Below are 23978 nucleotides of genomic sequence, written 5' to 3' on the forward strand. Positions count from 1 at the left end.
TAAAACTGATGTGGAAAGATAACATATGGCCACCGAAAGCTCTTTTTTTGTAGAGCCCAGGTGGTCGTGTGGTCTAGCGGGACGGCTGCAGTGCAGGCGATTTGGTGTCACGATATCACAGTAGCATGGGTTCGAATCCCGCCTAGGGAAGAACCAAAAATTTGTGAAAGCAAATTTACAGATCTAACATTGTTGGGTTGATGTTTAGACGAGTTGTATATATATATAAAACTGACGTGGAAAGGTAACATATGGTCACCTAAAGCTCTTTTTTTGAGAGCCCAGGTGGTCGTGTGGTCTAGCGGGACGGCTGCAGTGCAGGCGATTCGGTGTCACGATATCACAGTAGCATGGGTTCGAATCCCGGCGAGGGAAGAACCAAAAATTTGCGAAAGCAAATTTACAGATCTAACATTGTTGGGTTGATGTTTAGACGAGTTGTATATACATTATGTACACAGCCATGTATCACCATCATTGATGGCGATCTGATGGATACATCTGTTGTAGGGTTGTCACTGACTCAGACGTACTTATGAATATAATTATTTTCTGTGACTGTATCTTACATTAATTTGTAGGATCCTTTACTATAGATAATTTAGCTGATCTGTAACAATAACATCTTCATGCCTTATATATCATGTACTGTAGTACGCCGCTAAATTAAAAATGACGTGGAAAGGTAACATATGGCCACCGAAAGCTCTTTTTTTGAGAGCCCAGGTGGTCGTGTGGTCTAGCGGGACGGCTGCAGTGCAGGCGATTTGGTGTCACGATATCACAGTAGCATGGGTTCGAATCCCGGCGAGGGAAGAACCAAAAATTTGCTTTCTACAGATCTAACATTGTTGGGTTGATGTTTAGACGAGTTGTATATACATTATGTACACAGCCATGTTTCACCATCATTGATGGCGATCTGATGGATACATCTGTTGTAGGGTTGTCACTGACTCAGACGTACTTATGAATATAATTATTTTCTGTGACTGTATCTTACATTAATTTGTAGGATCCTTTACTATAGATAATTTAGCTGATCTGTAACAATAACATCTTCATGCCTTATATATCATGTACTGTAGTACGCCGCTAGATTAAAACTGACGTGGAAAGGTAACATATGGCCACCGAAAGCTCTTTTTTTAGAGAGCCCTGGTGGTCGTGTGGTCTAGCGGGACGGCTGCAGTGCAGGCGATTTGGTGTCACGATATCACAGTAGCATGGGTTCGATTCCCGGCGAGGGAAGAACCAAAAAATTTGCGAAAGCAAATTTACAGATCTAACATTGTTGGGTTGATGTTTAGACGAGTTGTATATATATATATATATATATAACTCGTCTAAACATCAACCCAACATCGTTAGATCTGTAAATTTGATTTTGCAAATTTTTTGTTCTATATATATTCAAGTCTTAATTGAAAACTACTTTCAAACCTATGATTGTGTTGGATAAAAACCGCAAATTTTATATGTGTGCATGTAAAACAAATTTCGTTGTAGAAGGGTCTATATATATATATAGAGAAAATTTGTAAGTTTCATCCCAATACATAAAACAATTTTTAACCATATTGATATTTTTTTTCAGATCCTTAGCTCAATTGTCTTTGTTATTTGGTAATGTTGTAAGGGGCCTGAGTGCAGGAGCAAGAGTATTTGAATTTATCAATGCTACACCAACTATTCCATTATCTGGAGGCAAGAAGATACCATTCCATTCTCTACGTGGGGATATTAAGTTCCAGAATGTTAAATTTTCTTATCCTACTAGAGCAGAACAGGTTTGAACATTTTTGTTTTATTTTGAAGGATGAAGTCCTCTGAAAATTTATTGGCAGGATAATCCAAAATCTTTTCATTTCAATTTTCATTCTTCTGTCTTTTGCAAATGCAATTTTTGGGTTTAGCAAAAATTACATTTTCTTCCCCTCTGAAATTCTTAGAGATTGTTTTTGTTGTTTCCATTTCAAAGAAAATATGTTCTTTTAAAGCAAATATTTTCATTGAAGCTTCATTTTATGTGTTTTACCATATAGCAGGTTATTTTCGGGGGTGTAAAATTTCGCTATTTTCAGTGAATATGATTTACAAAATATTTTGATGGTTATTATTTTGGCCGATTCAAAACTGTAATCAATACCTCTGCATGTGCACTTTTAAATTGGCGTGATTTATAATGGTGATTTTTTTCTATCCTTGAAAATAAGCGAAAATTTACATCCCACGAAAATAACCTGCTATATATAAAATAAATATATATATCTTTTCACAAAATTTACATTTTTTTTTAACTCAACACAAATTTCTTCTTTTACATTACATTTAAATTATACAAGTTTTTCATAAACATACAATTATTATCAATATATTTGGAGGTGGGCAGAAGAACATTTTTGTATTATAAATCAAACAAAATAGAAAATAAATGAAAACAGATATTTGATATATGTAACGATGGTGCACTGAAATCTTCATTTTTCATTGATAGTCAATTATAAAAATACCATCTCATTGTTACACCACTTTGTGAGTGAAAAACCAGTTTATGACATGAATGATATAAATGACAAGTATTAATATACAATGCAGTTATTCTGGAAATTCTACAATAAACATGATAAAGAAAAATCTAAAAAAAGTTTCTTTTTTTGCAGGAAGTATTGAAAGATTACAATAAAGAAAAATCTAAAAAAAAGTTTGTTTTTTTGCAGGAAGTATTGAAAGATTACAATAAAGAAAAATCTAAAAAAAAGTTTGTTTTTTTGCAGGAAGTATTGAAAGATTACAATATAGAAAAATCTAAAAAAAAGTTTCTTTTTTTGCAGGAAGTATTGAAAGATTACAATATAGAAAAATCTAAAAAAAAGTTTCTTTTTTTGCAGGAAGTATTGAAAGATTACAATAAAGAAAAATCTAAAAAAAAGTTTCTTTTTTTGCAGGAAGTATTGAAAGATTACAATAAAGAAAAATCTAAAAAAAAGTTTCTTTTTTTGCAGGAAGTATTGAAAGATTTTTCGTTGACGATCCCTGCAGGAAAAGTTGTAGCACTCGTTGGATTATCAGGGGGAGGTAATTCAGTTTTTCTTTTAAATATAGAAATTTTCTTGTACATTTATAATGGACCACCTTAGAGTTTCTCCTTCACTGGAAAAAAACTCGTAAATTATGTGTGCCTTTATGACATCATTTACCCGATAGAGGGGATCACCTGTGTCCTGCATTATTAATGTTCTTCAAGTGTCTTAAGTTACATGTATCATCATGGTGCAGGATAAACTAGAAATAATGATTGTTCTGTAGGTACTTAATAACAATTTCCTAATGACACCAGTACAAATCGTAAATTATTAGAATTTAATTTGCTGAATTATTTGTGTAATTTGCATTCATAGTTTTCCAACCACTCCCTCATCAGAAGTAACGATGCTCCTAAATCATGTAAATGCACGAATGATGTTCACTAAAACCCAAGTTTTTGACGAAAATGCATCTAACTGGAAAGTTGTCTATTTTGAAGTAAATGGACAAACGTGTGTGATAAATCATTAAGCTTAGTTAATTCTGCCCACAAATGATACTTAAATATTAAAAAGTTTAAATTTCACAATTTCAGCTTTTATTGATGATGAGTTATAGACCTTTGAGTAAAATACTTATAGCATTGTTCATGCAATAGCTTGAAAAGGCTTAGGCTTAAATTAAAATATTGTTTGTTTCCCCAATCCCGACCCTGCCAAGCCAGGTGTGGGTAAGTAGGTAGGGAAATAATTTTATTTTTGCAAAAAGCTTGAACATTATCACACAATCCAGCAAGCCTGAAAATCCAAAATGAATAAAATAATATTTGACTTAGTTTTGACAATAAAATTTTATGAGTAGCAACAATTATGCAGGGTCAGTCGGGATTGGGAAAACAAACAATATTTTATTTTAGGCCCTAGATGAAAATCTTGTGATACTTTGAAGAAACAAGACAACAACTGATTGAAAATTGGTTTGTGGAAAGTTATTGGAGTGACCACAAGATTCCATGGTTTCATATTAAAAAAGTTATAATCTCATAAGATGTTAAATGCTATAAAAAGAACGTTCCTCTAGCAGGGTTTCCGCTGCGGTCACCATTTTTCGCATTTTGCGAAAAAATATTAATTGTGGCGATTAAAATTCGTCATTGGCGAAAGAATTTGGCGAAAGAAAAATATTTCACGATTTATTTTCAGCCATCTTGTTTATTTACTTTTTTCGGGTTTCTCTGACTTTACCGATAAGACAATGCTCGGAAATTCACCATGAACTCGTTAAGATTTTGACAGAAAATCAATAATCAGCTGATTGCATTCATAGCTATCGACATCAAAGGACTAATTAATAAAGGTGTTGATTGTATTTTATAACAAAATGATATGGTTATATGGCTTCTGTAACATGTCACAAACGGGATTTATTTACCATTTTGCGAAGCACGTGTTTGAAGCAAAGTTTTTACGCTTCCTCTCCTTCGTTTTATGATAGTCCTGAAAAGAAAGTTGTTGTTATGACGGAAAATGTTGAAAAGCAAGAAAAGTCTTATATAGATCATCTATTTGAGTGTTTACTTCAAAGTCGTTTCAAGCATATAGTTTTACTTATTTACGATGATCTAGAAAAGAAAACTGTCGTTATGAAGAAATCTATTCAAAAGGTTGGCATGAGAGTGACCCTTCAATTTCATGATTACACCTTACATTGTCACGGAATAGAAGTTCCTTCATAATATAAGTTCCAAATGGAAAAACTATTCTGGAATATTATTTCCACAGGAATAAATATTACAGTAGATGTTCCTAACGGAATAAATAGTATAGAATAGTTGTTCCAACAGGTACAGGTATTATGACATTGTTTATAATAAAGTTTCCACTGGAACTTCTGTCAGGTGGAACAAATATACGTTGACAAGATGAGGGATCAATTCCAAGTGATAAGATGCATCGTTTTGGGGGGGGGGCTGGAAAAAAGAGATATTTTAAAAGAAAAATATGTTTGTTGCTTGGCGAAAAAAATACTAAAGTGGCGAAAAATATATTGTTCTGGCGAAAGAGGTGGCGAAAAAAATAATTGACCCAGGGGAAACCCTGTCCTCTAGAATATGGTTATTTGCAAATAGAAAAAAAAAAAAGAGATATTTTAAAAGAAAAATATGTTTGTTGCTTGGCGAAAAAAATACTAAAGTGGCGAAAAATATATTGTTCTGGCGAAAGAGGTGGCGAAAAAAATAATTGACCCAGGGGAAACCCTGTCCTCTAGAATATGGTTATTTGCAAATAGAAACCGGAATGTAATTGTATTTTAGTTCATTTACTTCATATACCGTTTTCCTGAATGTGCCACTATTTTTTTTAAGGATTTTTGTTGAAATCCCTAGTTTTTGCGACCAAAACATTAATGTCTATTAAGATTTGAAAACAGTATTTTTTAAGAGTGAGGTGTTGATCATTTTTTTTAGGGATTTTGAAAAAGAATTAATTGGCCCATTAAAGTTGAAAATAAATGATTTTGACAAGATGAAAATGGATGATATTCTGCCACATAAAATGCAGTTTAGTTGAGGATACAAATGTGATCAAAAGCAAAACCTTGAAAAAAAATTAACATGGATGTGTGAATTAGAATTGTTTTACCTGTAATAGAGTAGTTAATTTTTATAAAGGTAACTTTTGGTGGTTATGCTAATTGGGTTATCCCATGATAGGTCATTCCATTTTTAAAAATGTCAATGAGAATGGTTTATCCCATTATTCCGTCCAGTCCATTTTAAAACGGGTATATTCATACTCTTATATATATACTAAAAATATCCCATTATTTGGTCCAGTCAATTTTAAAACAGGTATATTCATACTCTTAGATATACTAAGAATATCCCGTTATTTGGTCCAGTCAATTTTAAAACAGGTATATTCATACTATTTGAAATATCCCATTACTAAAATGTGAACACTTTTTAAAGAAAAAAAATTTAAGTAAAAAAGAAACTGATAAAAAGGGTTCACATGTTCACCCAACTTCGTAATTTGATTTAGCACATACTTATTACTTCTCATCCAATCAAAGGGCTTGAATTCGCATTCTAACTTTCATGGAACTTATAATAAATGAACTGTTATCAATGTCTATTGTCATAAATCACTACTGTTTGTGAACAAAATATTATAAGACAGATGAGAAATCAATCAAAACTTGAAGAGTAATTATTCTTAATGTGAATTCACAATCTAAACATTAAAAAACTAACAGTATTTTATATCTTTGATAATATCAGTGCTGATTTAAAGACTTATTTAAATACCCATCTTTTTATTTTAATTTATTTTAGTCAAAGAAATGATAGAAGTAGTATGAAATGTATTTCAGTAATATGGATTGAATTAATTTATTGGTAAGATAAATATCCCATGCTAAATAGCTTCATGCTTAAAAATGTTAGACAATACCTGGTACTGTGGATTGCCTTATTTTCGTGGATACTAATTTAAGTGGATTAAGGAAAACTTGCATATTCGTTGATATTTAATTTCATGGTTTTTGCCAAATATTGTATACAAGACTATAGGAAATTTGGCATTCATTGAAGATTTAATTTCACCGGTATCCACGAAATCCACAAAAATTGGTATCCAACGAATAATAATTAATCCACAGTAATAAATTTAGACACATTTAGACGTGAGCTTTTAAATATGCCCACATATTGTCTGACCAATTTAGAACATATTTACTAATTTATGTGACATTACTTTTTTTTTCCTTTGGCATAGTCATCACTAAAATCTTGATTTCACTTTTGAGTTTAAACATGGCTAATTAAAGGGAAGTAATACAACAAAGTTGGCCCTGTCTGCAGACCTTCAATAGGCTTTTGCAGACAGCAACTCAACAACACCTCTTATAATATAATTCTAAGGTAGGGTCCAGTCTAAGCATTAGCTCTACCGGTAGGACTTTATAACTACAGGTGTACCTATGTCTCAATAGCTTAATAAAGTTTTGTTAGGTATTTATTGGTTTATACCACCAGCTTATAATTGTTTTAATCCTGTGTCTGCTAACAAAATAAATACCTGTTGTATCCTCTACCATAAATGCAATTTCTAGGAAAATTATCACACTTGCTAAAATAGAGAGTTTCTAGTCTAATTACGGGTGATCATATATCTTGAATAGTTTGAAGTTTTGTAGTGTATATTATTTACTAGTTTATACCAATAGCTTATGAGTGTTTTAAGTTTTAACCCTGTGTCTGTGAACAAAATAAATACCTGTTAGATCCAAAACTAAAGTACCCTCTACCTCAAATGCAGTTTCTTATCATACTGATTCAGTATAGAGTAACTAGTCTGCTCTTTATAGATAGAAGTTAACCTTTTGACCTGATCTTATATTCTGACCTTCAGAGTACCAAATAAGTTCTTATTTTCTCAAGTCTGACCAACCTACTAAATTAGACTCCTCACTAGATTTCGACTAACTGAGCAACATTTTAGGTGCTACATGTGGAGCAGAATCTGCTTACCCTTCTGGAGCATTTTAGGTACTACATGTTGAGCAGAATCTGCTTACCCTTCTGGAGCACCTGTTATTGTAACGGTTTATTTCTTCCTCTGTGATATTTTATCCTGAGGATAATTTGTCACGGTAATTTTTTTCCAGGCATGGTATTTCACAGGTAGAATTTTTCCAGAGGAGTGAAAATCTATCTGTGTTATGCGGATAGTATGTACCGGTATATTATTGCCGTATCAGTTTTACAAAGGTAGAACAAATTTGCATAATATATCAAAGGGAGGTAATTATGAACAATTTATATTGTTATATATTGTTATATATAGATATGAATATAATATATTCCTGAATCTTTTTCATAGTGAAATTTTTCCTTGAATCTTATTTTTTGTATATTCATTTATATAACAAGATGACTTACAACATAAATTTTTAATAAGACAAATATTATTTCACAGGTAAATACTATCCAGTTGTTAAAATTGCTTTTGATCCACTTTATTGTTATGCTATATATTATCTGATTTCCATCATTTTGTCCATATAATCAACAACAACATCTTTGTCCCCAGACTATTTATATAGTTGAAAAAATATTATCATAATCAAATTCTTCCATTACTGTTAACAGTAGTAATGCAAATACATTTCAACCTTTACGTTTTAATTTATTTAATGAATGGCTATTATCTATTTTGAATTTATTGAACCAAAGCGGATTATGTTAAATGTGAAGAGTCAAAAATTAGTTTTATGGTTCAATAAAATCAAAATAAATTATTGCCATTCAGTAGGAGCTTTAATGGCCTAAAATGGCCCCAGATTCACAAGATAATAAAAATTCAAACAGAGCAGATTTTTCTCCATAAATTATTAGAATATGAGTAAATGATTTGAAAAAAATGTTTTTATTTAAATAAAAAAGGTTCAATGACGTCACAATGGTAGGTGCAAATGACGTCATTATTAGGAAAATAAGCAAAAATACCGTAAATTTGATGGTTTTTCTAAATTTTAACCACCGCACCATGCTTGCACCAATTAGAAATTTTAACATTTTGACAAGTTCATACATATCAAACTTCGGATAAAAAATCTTTTTGGTGCAAGGTTGGTGCGATAGTTTATTTTATATTTTTCATAGCCAAGCGGAGCAATAAAAAGCTGAAATTTGCCGTCCAAATTGGACCTTTTCATCTGACAAAGTTAAGTTTATACATTCTTATGCCTATAGAAACTTATTTATTTTGTTTATGAATGTAAAGTGTATTCCTAATTATATTTCCATAAGTTTATCTAGTTAAATTTCTTTAAAAAATCTGACAGCAATGAACTTCATGTGAACATTGGTGTAAGGCAGTCAATCACAACTTTGAGGACCTTTTTTTTTTAATTATAAAATTTTAGATAGACCTTCAATATAACAAAATCTGTACATTTCTGATATGTTTGCTAATTATAAATTCAAAATTTGTTGTTTGGATGGGGCAATCTTCTCTCTCTGGTATTAGGGTTAGATCCATGATTTATGTAACGAAAAGGGGGGGGGGGGTTATTTTACTTAAATTTCCGTCATTGGCGAGAAACACGATATTTAATTCGAAAATGAAACTACCTATATTCCAATTGGATGTGTCTTTGTGGATAATGTGCATAGAGAACAAGTTCTATCAAATCTAATGGTAAAAAACGGAAACGGCATAAGGTAGACTATCCATATATCCGTATAAACATGTATATATATATATAAGTATGCCTGAGCCTGTGACAACTCTACAACAGATTTATCCATTGTATCACCAGCAGTGATTGTGATACATGGCTGTGTACATTATGTATATACAACTCGTCTAAACATCAACCCAACAATGTAAGATCTGTAAATTTGCAAATGTATATATATATATAGTATGGATAATTGACCTTTCCATGCATAGAAACAAGAGCCTGAAGTCTGTAAGCATACTGCATGTCTGTTATCTTTTTAAAGGTTATGTTTTGAATAGTTTTATAATCATGCGTAAAAATGAAGTGTAAATTTTAAAATGTGACCCGACTTTGTTGTTAAGCCCCATTTGTGGGCATTATGTTTTCTAGTATATGCGTCTGTTCATCCGTGCGTATGTCAGTCTGTTCGTCCGATTGTCCTTGTGTCTCACTTCAGGTTTAAGTGTTTGGTCAAGGTAGTTGAATCTGACATCAGACTTAGACTTTTTTTTAAGTAAATTTTATTGTGTGTATTGTGTGTTTGATTTTTTTCTACTTTGCCTAGAGGTACAGGGAGAAGGGTTTGAGATCGCAAAAATAACATGTTTAAATCTGCCGATTTTGTGGGCCTGTCCTAACCTAGGATTTCCTGGCCATTGTTAGTCTTGCGATTTTGGCATCCATGTACTAAAGACACATTCTTGTTTTCAAAAATTTTGACGAATATATAATGAATATTGTCATGATGATCAAAGACCAAGTCATACGACACTAAGATTAGTGAAGGCGAAAAGTAAACTAGTCACATTGACAAAAACTACAATAAAACAAATAATATATATATATATAATGAATATAAAAAAAATCTAAGAATACAGATTTATTTGATATAGTAGCATGTTCCCTTTTGTAATTCTATAGAATGATACGGTTATAAGTCTGGACGACTGAAATAGGTAATAAAAATAAGATGTATTTCGAAAAGTCAACCCTAACGATCCTTTACATAAGTCTAGAGGGGGAGGGGGTGTACTTCAATATTTAATTGATAGGGATGCCGCTGTTTTGTCACCTTACCCAGTTTTACATTTTAAAAATATATACCTTTTCATAAATTGCGTTGGAAAAAAAGTTATATCATATATATCTGATAGTTTTCTTAACTTTTCACTTATTCAAGCTTAAAAAGGTGTAAATAGAAGTGCCCCCCTTCAACCCCAATCCCTTCCGGAATCATAACTACTGTCAGGGAAATACACTGACTGTTGAAAACACCCTTTAATGCATGTGTCTGTATCTATTTATTTAAGATAATCAATATTAAGATTCGTAACTCTAAATGTGTCTTGTCTTTATATTATTCTTCTTGTTGATGTAAGTGAGACCCAACCCAGAATCAGATGCACAATCTGTATATATCAGCAATACCCGCTGTTTTGTTTTGTTTGTTGGTGTTTTAATATTGCTTTCCCCCTTAATATTTACCTAGGAGTTCGTTTCTTTTTACAATTTACATCTTTTAAAATTGCCTTTCTGTTTCAATATATTTAAAATTAAATCTTGTAAATAGAAAACAAATCGCGGTTGCCATGCGCACAGATATGTTGCTAGGGAAAAACAACAGTGAATTTGGCAAAAATGTGCAATAAATTATGTAATATTTTAATAGTGTACAAGTGTAAAGTTCACTACATGCTAAACAGGTTCAATTTCAAATATAGATATATTAAAGCTGTATAATAATCATATTTTATGAGTTTAACTCCGACATTTTAGTGGTTGCTAGGCAACAGAATAAACGAGCTAGACCCAAAATTCGATTATTTTCAGAAGGTCTATGGTATAGACTTACAACATTACAAATTAAATGAAATTTGGGGGTGGGGCCAAAAATGGCCCTTATAGCCCCTAGTCCTTTCTATCAACAATAAGGCTCAAAGTATTTTTTATATTATCTATATTAAAAATAACAACGTACACACATGTTGGCGTATGAATACACAACGTCAGAGTGGGCGTGTCACCATCAAAATTTACAACATTGAAAATAAAACTAATAATATCAACCAATCAGAAGACAGTAAAAACACCAAATTTATTTATATTCGAACTGAGATCTGAAAACAACTCAATTTACCATGTATTTCACTTACCTTATTTAATCATGATATTATTTCACAGTTACAGTCTTTGAAATTATTTCTTGTTTTCTTTCTTATGTTTAATAATAATTTTCTTTTTAAAAGAATGATATTTACTTGATTTTTTTCAGGAAATTTGTTCAATGATAATTTGTGAAATAATTCCCATTTTAATACATTTTTTTTTACAAAATAGGTTTAATTCAAATACACTTATAGTATTTCATAGTATTTGTAAAGGATAAGTTTTTTCTAATAACTATTCAATAAAGTTAACTACCCAGATAGAATTTCATGGCAAAGGAAAAAATATCCCAGGGAAATATTTTCCTCCGGATAAAAAAATAACAACAACTACTGTGACATTTTTTCCTCCGGATCAAATTTCACCCGGATATAATTTTGCTTTACATAATCTCCCCTTCTGCTAAGTCTTTATTTTAAAATATTGTGTGTTTCTATACTGTTGACTTTCTTTTTGATCCTTTTCTTTTTTCGCCATGGCTTTGTCAGTTTATTATATACTTATGAGTTTTGCTGTCCCTTTGGAATCTTTGTGCCACAGACAAACAGACAAAATATAGCTAGTCCAACCAAATGGTAGTGAAATTTAACATTTCTGTAACTCAAATTTAAAATCCAAATTTTATAAAAGAGCAAGTAAAAAATGTCAGACCATGTAAGAAGTTTTTTCAATGGATCATGGAGGTCCTGAATAACTTTCTGTAGAAAGGGAAGTAATCTAGGGTAAATTTAATCACAAAAAAATACATGGGCCAGGGAAAAGGCTTATATAAGTAATTAAATAAATCCATAAAATACAATTTCTATTATAAAACAACACACTTTTAATAAAAACAATAACACAAATATCCACTATCATGACATTAAGTATAAATTCACTTAAAAATCAACAGTAATTCTATAATTTTGCTATGTCTTGAATAATTCTCTGACCAAAAGTTTCAGTATTTTAATATCACCTGTAATTTTCTTTAGAAACAACTAGGGTTGTTGTCTCTTTGGCACATTACTAATTTCCATTCTCAATTTTATCACACTGCCATTCTGCTCAGGGCCAGCATTTAAATTTTTTTTATAGACTTCAAAAGACATAGATTTTTCAGATTTGTTAGAAAATGTCAACGCATAATATTAACCCTGACTTGTATCAAAATTAATGTTGGAGATGACCCATCAATACATTATTCCCTACATGACAAAAGCGACTCATTAAAGTATGACAAAAAACATCCAATGTCATGACCATGTTCATGGCTTTTGACAGGTACATGAAGATCTATCTGTCTGGGTAAAAAATCCTTTTGAGATCCCAAACCAGTTTCCAATTTCACCATTCCAGATTTTTTTCTTTGAATAATTATCAACAAATTACTTTTGATTTGAAAACATTGGTAAAAGGAGGAAATCTGATCACTTTGTTTTGTAGAAAAGGCTAAAAATTACTTAATTAAATACTGAAGATACATAGTTATTCGTTGGATTCCAATTTTTGCAGATTTCTTGGGTGCAGGTGAACCATGAATTTGAAAGTTCAAAGAATGACGTGCTGATTATGCCAAAACCATGATGTTATATACAATCAAACTTCACATCAGTTATCTCCACTTAGGAATATAAGGATATGTTAAATGGATGTTAATAGACGGTAACCCAACAATTCAATTCATATAAACATTTATAGACTTGCTTACACTTCCTCTCACTTTAAAACTTAACACGAAATATCCCAATGGTTTTAGGTACTGTAAATTTCGAAATTAATGCATGCATTTATAATTGCGATTTTGTCATTTTAGACTAAAATGGGATTTTAATTTTTGTTATATTAAAAAAAATCATGTTTGATTCATATAAAAATTTCAAAATGCGAGTTTCTAATTATTTTGATTATAACCTTGTCACATTTTTCGCAATGATAAAAACATCACAATTATTTCTGAATTAATTTTACAGTATATAACCTGCATAGTTTCATAGGCAAAAATGCCATAGATTTATCATTGTGTATGTCAGTTATAAGATAAATTAAATTTTGCCAAGTATTTGCCATCAATATCACAAATAAATCCTGAAGACTTTATATTATGTATAAAACTAATACACCTAGGAGAAATCATTCCATCCTTCATACTAATCAGTGCTTTACAATCCTGTCCATCTTTTGATAAAACTATAATTCTACGAGATTTATAGTCTGCTACAATAATGTTATCATAATTATCTATACAAAGTCCTACTGGATCTGTTAAATCCAGTCTGTATTGCCAGATCTGTTTACCTGATCCATCATAACAGTATACTGCTTTACCATAATAGTCAGTATGGATTATTCTGTCATTACAGTAAACAAGGTTACGCAGGTTTGAATCATACCGAACTGGTATTGACTTCAATATAATACCTTCCAAGTCAATAATACAGATTTCATCTGAATTCAAACCTATGGCAAGAGAATTATTGGAGAATGATAAACCTCTGCATTCTTTGTGTAATGTTATAACTTTGGTAAATGTTTCATTCTCCATATTGAAGATTTTAACAGTTTTCTCTGAAGGATTAGTTATGGCAATAGTGTTATGATTGATCTGTGTAACACTGTAAACTTTATCTAATATTTTTAGCTGTTTCTTATGTTTTCCATCAGGAGTCAGTAGGTAAACTTTACCATAATTATTCACTACAATAATTCTTCCATCCATTAGACAAATCATGTCCCAAATTACTTTATTTATATTCATCTTTATCTTTGTCTCAATATTCATTGTCATGTTGTGTATGTTGGATTGTTCTTGTGATTCTACTTGTGCTTCCTTCCTCATTCTTGTTCCTCTGTTGAAGTCTGTTCCTGTCTTTACAACTATTACTTCTCCTAAAGGTTCTATTGATACTAGTTTTCTTAGTAATTTTTCAATCTCATCGTTTTTCTTCGTTTCTATGTAAAATTCTTTGGTCCTCTCATCATTGTCTAGATCATCAACAAATCTTTGACATTGGTGTACTTGTTGTTCAATATGATGTACTCCTAGAAATGATTGCAGTTTGGAAGTATGTGCTGTGACAGTTTGCAAATGTTCTTTCATTTGTTTCAAGTTTTTCTTTTGCATTTCAATTTCAAAGATGAATTCTGTTGCTTTTGATTTTTCCTGATTCCAAACGGTATCTGCTTCTTTACATAACTTCTTTTCTAGGTGATCTAAATGTTTATTTATTTCCTCTCGAATTTCTCCAACTGATTTCTTTATGCTTATATATTGATGTTCTCCTGATCTGTTATTCTTAGATTTGTTGTTTACTAATTGGTCTAAAAACAACAAAATTGAATTAATATCTCTCTCTACAGTTTCCTTAGATTTTTCTATTTTGGTTGCCTCTACTACATTTGCTAGACTCTTTATTCCTGTGCATTTTGCATGAGTACTGGAAGCACATTCATCACAGCAAGGCGTTAAATGACCGGGGCAGTACAAGTTTAGCTGTTGACCATGTTTGTCACATTCTGTTTTGATGTCACTGATGGAGGGTTTATAACTTTTTATATCAACTGTCTTATGCTCACGTGTTCCTTTGGATCGTTTATGATGACCTGAACATGTTGAACATAATCCTTCATCACAGTTGTAACACCAGATGTTAGCTGTTATGTTTACTTTTCCTTTTTCACAAGGTCTACATGGTATAGGTTTACTGGATGCCATGACCTAAACATATATACATCATAAGTTACCGTATAGCGGGTTATTTTCGCAGGGTGTAAATTTTCGCTTATTTTTGCGGATAGTACAAAATCGCCAAAATAAATTCCGCCAATTTAAAAGTGTACATGCAAAGATAATGTTAAAATGTTGAATCCGCCAAAATAATAACCGCCAAAATTTTTCGTATACCTTATTCAATGAAAATCGCGAAATTTTACACCCGCGAAAATAACCCGCTATATGGTATTACTCTTGCTCTGCACAGTTCTCATGAAGAGCTAATTAAATAGATATATTAACCCTTTCTTCCATTGAAATATTTTTTTTGCATACTTGATTCGCATAGGATTTTTTCAATAAAATGTGGAAAATATGCTTTAAAGTATTAATGCATTGCGAAAAACAACTATTTCATCAAATACATTTATGTCAGATATTCCTATAATATTCCTTTTCAATTTTGGATACACATTTTATTAAGTCTAATGCAGACACTTTGTAGTCAAAGTGTTCCAACTGAGGTATTACACAGACGTCAAAAGGCGTCATTATGGAGTAAAGGGGGTGGCGTCAAAAGGCGTCATTATGGAGGAAAGGGTTAAGACCAAAAGTAAAACCAAGTAAGAGTTTTGACCCATATTTCCTGATTATTTTAATAATAGTGGGTGCAATGCATAGTGATCTTTCTAAACAAGATATTTAAATGTGTACTCTTGTTGTTTGGGTATTGTATTGTATTAAACATGTTATTGCTGGAGTTTTATCCTCTAGACAAGACATTTCAGTGTGTCCACTCTTGTGTAAGTACAATGAATTGCCTTAATTGTTATTGAAGTAATGTTGGAGAATATTTTCTCTCTAGACAAGACATTTTAGTGTGTCTACTATTGTTGTTTTAGTATTGTATTGCATTAAAATTGTTATTGTTGAAGTTTTATCCTCTTGACGAGGATTATTAGAGTATATTTTCTCTCTAGACAAGACATTTTAGTGTTCACTCTTGTTGGTTTTGGTATTGTATCAGATAAAAAGAATTACTGTTGAAGTTTTACCCTCTAGATAAGACATTTCACCATGACAAGCATGAACAATATACATGTATAGTAACTTTTATACTAGTATATATACTTTACAACATTTTCCAACAAGTTTACAATATTTATACCATTTTACAGTTCTAGAGTTATGCTCCTTGACGAATGGAAAAAATATTATAATTAATTATAACTTAAGTTTGCCACAATCAAAAGCTAAGAAACTTATACTCAATGCTTATTACCGCAAAACACAGATAAAGCTTCAAATTTAGGTTGTGTCACTTTTACTGTTGTTGAGTTATGTCATATAATTTTATATCTTATATGCAGTTGGGGCATCATCTGCGTCTAATGGACACATTCCCCATTTATTTTTTAAATATTCACCTTTTAATCAATGTAAATGGCACTTCATTTGAATCTAAATCACAGATGTTTTAATCAAAATGTCTCCCAACCAGTTAAGTTATTTTTAGAACGTTTTTACCTGATATATTGATCCAGGTAATCAATAGATATTTAAATGAGGTATACCTGTGTTAAACATATTATTATAATCTAAGAGTTAACAACAGTTTAAAAATAAATTTTAAACTATTTTTTAAAGATTTTTTTTTTTTTTTTTAATAGAATCTGGAAAGTGGAAAGTTTAGTTTTCTGTTTTATTTTAAATACTATAATTGTATTTGCAGTTTGTGCAAAACTGTTTTCGGATTTGTTTGACTGTAAAAGAAATTTGATATTTTCTACTATATTTTCTACTAAAAAATCCAAAAATTTCTAATGAAATGATTTTTTTGTCTGACATTTTGCAGGTCAGACAGAGTTTAAGATACATTGTTTAATCCTTTAAAATTAAATTTTTTACTCCTTGCAATCTCTCTTTTGTTTATTTCCCCCTGAGCATACATAGATGGCATGATGTATTTAAGTTTTATTGGCCAATCTGCAGAACTGGAATGAACTTTTAACGCAAATTTCTACAATCACCTAAAGTAGTTGAGTCTGATCCAGGAGGGTTCAAGGATTCCATTTTTTGGGATGATCAATGCATTTGAATGGGGACATACTTATATAATTAGAATAATGTAAAGCCCTGCCAACTTTCCCACTTTATGTGGGATATCCCAAGTGAGATATTTTAACCTCACCCTAACCAATAAGTTACAATACTAAATTATTTAGACTAAATATTTTTGAGAAGGAAGAGGAGTAAAAACTACTTTTGAACACATGTATAATCATTCTAAGGGAGCTACCATTTGATTTTTATTTGGGGGGGGGGGGCTTGGATGAAATTTGAAAAAAAAAGGCAGGACAGGATTTTGAGTTAAAAAAAAAGGCAGGATGAGTGACTTGGCAAAAAAAAAAGGCAGGATGACAATTGTTGTAAAAAAGCCTGGATAAGCTAAGAAAAAAAAAATTTGTCATCCTAGCCCCCCCATAAAAATCAAATGGTAGCTCATTAACCCATAGATTTTGTAATTAAATACACTATAGTAATCTGGTATGTTTATTCCAAATTGTAAACATGAATTATAGCATTACAAAATTCATCAGTATATAATATTCATGTTTAATTTGAAACAGTTAACTTGCACTAGATAATTCTGAAGATTTTTTTTGGCTTGAAATTAATGTGCGTCTGCACCATGCTTTGTATACAAAAACAAGATTGAAATATTAGAAAAGATATTAAGGTATCATTTTGTTTGCAAATATAACCATAATGAAGATAAATTTCATAGGCTGTGCTCAAGCAGCCTTGTAGTTAGATCTGATGGTATACCAAATCCCATGTGTATCCGCCCTTCTGAATCTTAGTTTGGACAATTGAAAAATTCTATCCCTGGAATGACCGTGAGTTTTAAAGTAAAAAGCATAATCACTATAATGGCATTTTTTTTTTGCCACCTTTGAACCCAAATTTTCAACCAATAATCACAGTCAACAATTTTATGATACTGAAATAGAAATTTCGTTCAATAATGTAACTAGAAAATATGAAGTGAAAATGCTAAGAGGACAAAATTACATTGATCTGACTTAACAGTCATCACAAGAAACAGACTGATATAGCTCTGTCCATTCTTCCAGATAGAAATGATTAAAAACACACAAGACAATATTCAATTCAATTCAAACAAGAGAATACTTCTTTGCAATTGAAAAGATGGTAGACATTTGACTCTATTGGTATATCTGTCTTTTATCGGGACATTTGTCTTAACATTTCAGATGAGCCTGTTATCAGGCGGGGATCCTGGGGTTGGAACCCCCCCCTTTTTTTGGACGATCAATGCATTTGAATGGGGACATGTAATTGGAACAACCCCCTCCCCTTTGTCCTGGGTTAGGAACACCCCTTTTATAAATGGCTGGATCCGCCCCTGGTTATGTACCATCTTCCTGCAAACAGGTTGCTCAAACGTGCACAAACAGTCCTGACTTCACATTTAGTTCTTTAAAATTTATAATAAACCTATATATCTGATTTAGAAGATTGACTCTTCAGATAAGTCTTTACACTGGTTTTCAGTGTTGGTTGTAAAATATTGACGGTTACAATCACAGATTCTTAAGGTTATCTCCCCATGTTTTCTAACCAATGTCAATCTGTTGTAACCATGCAGCACAAGAAACACGAATAGGTGGCCACTGTTAAATGCACGGGGGAAATAAGGGGGTTGCAATTCCTGTATACAAGGTGCTGCTGGAATAGGTCACCTTTTTAAGCATGTGAATAGGTTGGGGAAATTATAAGAAATATTTGATAAGGTCAATAAAGTTCCAATAACTACTTCGTCTGCCATCTTTCTTGGTGTTTCCGACTGTGTTTTTATCAAACAATTTTCTCTGTTTTGACACTTTGGTGTTCCAATCTTACATCACACACCACCATAACCATACAATATGGGAAAAGGTAATATTCTTACCAACGCAATATTTGAAAAGGTATACATTTTTTAAATCTAAATTATATGAAAAGGGTGGTTTAAGAGAACCAAAGTTTGCTGTTCAGTGTAAGCCAAAGCTCTGTGTTGAAGGCTGTACTTTGACCTATAAAGGATTACTTTTTAATAATCATGCTATTAATTGTGACTTAGATTGATAGTTGTCTCATTGGCAGTCATACGACATCTTCTTATATCTATGGACTACGCAAGTAGCTGCTTTTCAAAGAATGAGATTAATATATGATTATGGATATCATGTACCTTGATTTTTTTTGCAGGTAAATCTACAGTTGCTGCACTGTTAGAACGGTTTTATGAAATAGGTCAAGGAAAGATTACATTAGACGGAGAAGATATTAAAGATTTGGATCCATCATGGCTTAGAGGCAGAGCTATAGGCTTTATCAATCAAGTATGTTTATATATAATCACAGTTCCATCATGGCTCAGAGGCAGAGCTATAGGCTTTATCAATCAAGTATGTTTATATATAATCACAGTTCCATCATGGCTCAGAGGCAGAGCTATAGGCTTTATCAATCAAGTATGTTTATATATAATCACAGTTCCATCATGGCTCAGAAGCAGAGCTATAGGCTTTATCAATCAAGTATGTTTATATATTATCACAGTTCCATCATGGCTCTGATGCAGAGCTATAGGCTTTATCAATCAAGTATGTTTATATATAATCACAGTTCCATCATGGCTCAGAGGCAGAGCTATAGGCTTTATCAATCAAGTATGTTTATATATAATCACAGTTCCATCATGGCTCAGAGGCAGAGCTATAGGCTTTATCAATCAAGTATGTTTATATATAATCACAGTTCCATCATGGCTCAGAGGCAGAGCTATAGGCTTTATCAATCAAGTATGTTTATATATAATCACAGTTTAAAAAGTGACCTACTCAGCAAAGCAGCCAGTCAAATGCTAATTTCCACCACTTACAAACAAGTGACAATATAGCATACAGGGAAACAACCTATTATAAAAGGACCATGTGTGCACTTTACAAAATAGGGATTACTGTTATGAGCAAGACAGAATAGTTTATTTCTTTGAATTAGAAATTTAACAGACAGGATCAACAGAGCATTCAGTATAATAAATTACATAACACATATATGAGGGAGTGATAGAGCAGGTTATTGAATAGAAATAGTGTAATCATAAGAAGTTTAATTATACACACTTTTTACAGGAACCAGTATTATTTGCCACCAGTGTAATGGAGAATATTAGATATGGGAGACCAGATGCTACAGACTTAGAGGTATTGTTATAATAATGATTGTTGAAGTACTGAGTACTACTACATATAGTAACAAAATATTGCAAGGCATTAACATATTTTTGTATTCTGTTTTTCCCCCCATTTAAATGTTCTACTAGAAACAAATAATTGCAAGGCATTAAAACATTTTTTTCCCTTTAAATTTTTGGTTTTCATTAAAAGTAAGAAGATGTAGTAGTGTTGTCAATGAGTCAATTTTCCATCACAAAACAAATGAGGTAGAGGTTAGAAACATAATATTTTATACTGTAAATGCAGAAATTTTCCTGAAGGATTTAATTTCGTTTATTTTGGTTGAAAGAATATATCCACAAATTTAAAACTCCCACTAAAATTTAACCTTTATATGATATCACTACCATTTAATGTAAACCATGAAATTAAATCCCCACGAAATCTTATAAAGTGACAAAACCATGAAATTTAATGTTTCTAGGTATATCACAGCTGTTACGTACTGTTAATGCAGAAATTCTTGGGAGGTTTTTATTATAGTGCAAATATTGCAACTGTGTGAGTAACACAATAATAAGAATTTGAATTATTATTACCAATACATATATTTGAAAGCAAATTTTCCTATCTTGCTTTTCTGTCCTTCGTTAAAAATCCCTAACAATAAATGCATGCTTTTATTACTAAATTAACAGTACTAATATTATGCTCAAATAGGGTAGGATAACGACAACAAATTGCTGAATTAAGTAGCTTAACCTATATTGTTTGAAATATTAGTTTTAAAAAAGCAAGCAAGATAGTGTATCATGAATGTGTTCTCTAATATATCTTTATATATTGACAGGTTTTTGAGGCGGCCGATCTTGCCAATGCTCACAGTTTCATCACAGGGTTTCCTGAGGGATATAAAACTGTCCTGGGAGAACGAGGTGTCACTGTCTCAGGAGGTCAGAAACAGAGAATAGCCATTGCCAGAGCTCTAATTAAAAATCCATCAATATTAGTACTAGATGAAGCTACAAGGTATGATTAAAGGCTGTTAATACATTTTGTAATGCTTAACCTTGACTTTATGTACATCTCAAAATTAATTCCTGTTCAGTAACATTAGATTGCCACAACCAAAAGTTATAAAACTTATACAAAATGCTTATTACCACAAAAAAATACAACTTTTCATTATAAACTGAATTGGTTTTTTGGTTTTATCCAAAAAGTTGACGCTTAATTTACTGTAAATCGCAAAAATTTTATTTATTTTTAAACTGGCAAAAGTTGCCTACCATGTATTGTTTTTTTTAAAACCCATAAAATATAATATGCGGTAACTGCATAGGAAAAAAATTGTCAGCGAATTATTGTCTGGAAACCAACAATTGAAAAAAATGAAATTTCTTTTAGATATGGACAAATTAAAGATTTTTTTTCAGAAAAAAGTATGTGTACATAAGTTTTATAAGAAAAACTTGCCATTTAGTAATAAATTTTTAATTTAAAGTTTTATATGACTTTAAGTTCAAATTGAGTAACAACAGTAAAAAATTGAGAAAACACTGCATTTAGCAATTCTAAATGAAAATTGCCTTGTATGTACATGCTTAGCCATTTGACTGCTGTCTACTGCAATAAAATACCTGTGTGGTCATTTATTTTTATTCAGTGGAAACTAGTACTTAGAAATGACGCATCTTTTTTTTGCATGGAATATAAGGTTAAGATGAATAAACAATCAAGAGATAGTTTTCGTAATATATTATTGCATGGATATTGTCCTGAGTAGAATGTTATATTGCACGAGCTTGCCAGTGCAATATATGTTTTACAAGGGACAATATTCCCCAATATTCATGCAATAACCCTTTTATTGTATAGCAATATGATATTTGAAAGTAAAAATTGGTTTAAACTAAGATTTTGTTGTTCGTGACGTCATGGATTTTGAAGATTTATTGCACTAGTGCAATATTGGAATTTATTGCACGCTAACATTTGTTACTTCCTATGGGAAATATTATATTGCTATACAGGTTATTACACTTAATATATAATTGTTGGATTTGTCTATGCATCTGAGTAATTATTAGGAATATTTTTGACTTCACAGAATATTATACTGTTGAGAGAATATCGCATTCAAAAGTGCATACAAATTGCATTTGCAACCAATTCAAAGTTTATAAGAGGAAAACAAATGCAAGAAAATCAGCATATTTGTTCTTTTTGTAATATATAAAATTTTATATTTTTACCAAATATTTTATCTCAAAATATGAAATCTGTTCACAAATATTGTTTTCTGTAATCTTTCAGCGCACTTGATGCTGAATCAGAAAGAATTGTACAGGAAGCTTTAAATAATGTTATTAAAGGTAATTATACATATATTAAGTAATCATAGAATTATCTATATACAGTATGACTTTATACATTGAAAAAAGAAAGAAAAGCTCTATTATTAAGCAAATTATTAACCTTATAATTATAATTGGACACACTAAATCATTTCAAGTAAAAGTTTGCACAACACAGATTATGTATTTTGAAATAAATTGTACTGAAAAAGAAAAAAGAAAAATTGATACATGCAACTTAATTTTCTGTAAATAATTGCAAAAACTGTATTTATTTTTAATCTGGCAAGAGTTGTCTACCTTGTATTGTTTTATGTAATATGAGGTAACTGCATACAGAAAACTTGTCAAGTAAAAAGCTTGACACAGATAATATATTTTGAAATAAATTGTACTGAAGTCAGAAGAAGTTAAATAGTCATAATCAACTTATATTTATTATAAGATTCGTGAATATAAAAGATAGGAATCACCCTGGCTGGTTGTCAACCTAATTCCTCTTAAATGGCCAAATAGATACTGATGAACCATTCTCTAATTTTCACATTTATTGATCAGATTGAAAACCTTTCTCCTCACTAGCGAAGAATTTGTTCTTGGCAAATGATTGGTTGAAATTTAATTACCATGTCAAATTTTATTATTTTTGTCTGAATATTTCTATTTTGACGTCGTAAGAAAAGACAATAATTCCTGAAGAAGTCACATATAAAGAATACAACTTTCTGCAAATCTTCAAAAAGAAAAGATAAAAATCATCAGAGAAACAGATTCTACCACTACATGTTAACTCATGTATTACGATATTCCCCCACTCTCAACAGTTAAATTTGATATATTGAAATTTAATGGTGTCAAGTGGAGAAATATGTTAACACACTTGCTGCAGTTATGAAATGAATATTGGCGCAATTGTAGAACTTCACTGGGGGAATATAATCCTGCTCTTGCACGTTGAAGGGGAGATAATCAGGTTATACTTTTAAAAAAGCATTGCTGAGGAAGGCAGTATCCTTTTTTCGCAGTTCATGTTTAATTTTGTATTTCTTGAACATTTTTACCCACAATGCATTATAAATTATAGGAAGAACTGTCCTGATAGTGGCACACAGACTGAGTACCATAAGAGATGCTGATGCTATAGCTGTGGTCTCCAATGGAAAAATTGTTGAGGTTGGTTTTATTGATTTAAGATTTGATACAATTACAAATGTATTGCAAATTAAAGATCATGAACCTATAATTTATTTAATTAAA

General features: G+C 31.2%; 2 protein-coding genes across 2 annotated transcripts in view; one reads left to right on the plus strand and one right to left on the minus strand.

Moving 5' to 3' along the window:
• LOC134683072 (mitochondrial potassium channel ATP-binding subunit-like) overlaps window positions 1–23978 on the plus strand; it is a 43648-nt gene that overhangs the window by 18759 nt on the left and 911 nt on the right. The window contains exons 10-16 of the mRNA XM_063542127.1: window positions 1598–1790; window positions 3006–3078; window positions 19391–19524; window positions 20320–20391; window positions 21215–21393; window positions 22681–22739; window positions 23806–23894. Of these exons, the coding sequence (XP_063398197.1) occupies window positions 1598–1790; window positions 3006–3078; window positions 19391–19524; window positions 20320–20391; window positions 21215–21393; window positions 22681–22739; window positions 23806–23894 (799 nt within the window). The remainder of the gene's footprint in view (window positions 1–1597; window positions 1791–3005; window positions 3079–19390; window positions 19525–20319; window positions 20392–21214; window positions 21394–22680; window positions 22740–23805; window positions 23895–23978) is intronic.
• LOC134683981 (uncharacterized) lies at window positions 12515–16609 on the minus strand. The gene is made up of 2 exons (XM_063543283.1): window positions 16543–16609; window positions 12515–15121 (listed from the first exon to the last, which is right to left on the minus strand). Exon 2 carries the CDS (start codon window positions 15116–15118, stop codon window positions 13433–13435), a length of 1686 nt encoding a protein of 561 aa, XP_063399353.1. The 5' UTR covers window positions 15119–15121; window positions 16543–16609; the 3' UTR covers window positions 12515–13432.

The sequence above is a fragment of the Mytilus trossulus genome, chromosome 9 (assembly GCF_036588685.1).
Source record: "Mytilus trossulus isolate FHL-02 chromosome 9, PNRI_Mtr1.1.1.hap1, whole genome shotgun sequence".
Taxonomy (NCBI): domain Eukaryota; kingdom Metazoa; phylum Mollusca; class Bivalvia; order Mytilida; family Mytilidae; genus Mytilus; species Mytilus trossulus.

Bases quoted from the DNA above. Each gene is read 5' to 3' on its own strand.
- LOC134683981 (XM_063543283.1), bottom strand. From the start codon at position 15,118: ATGGCATCCAGTAAACCTATACCATGTAGACCTTGTGAAAAAGGAAAA.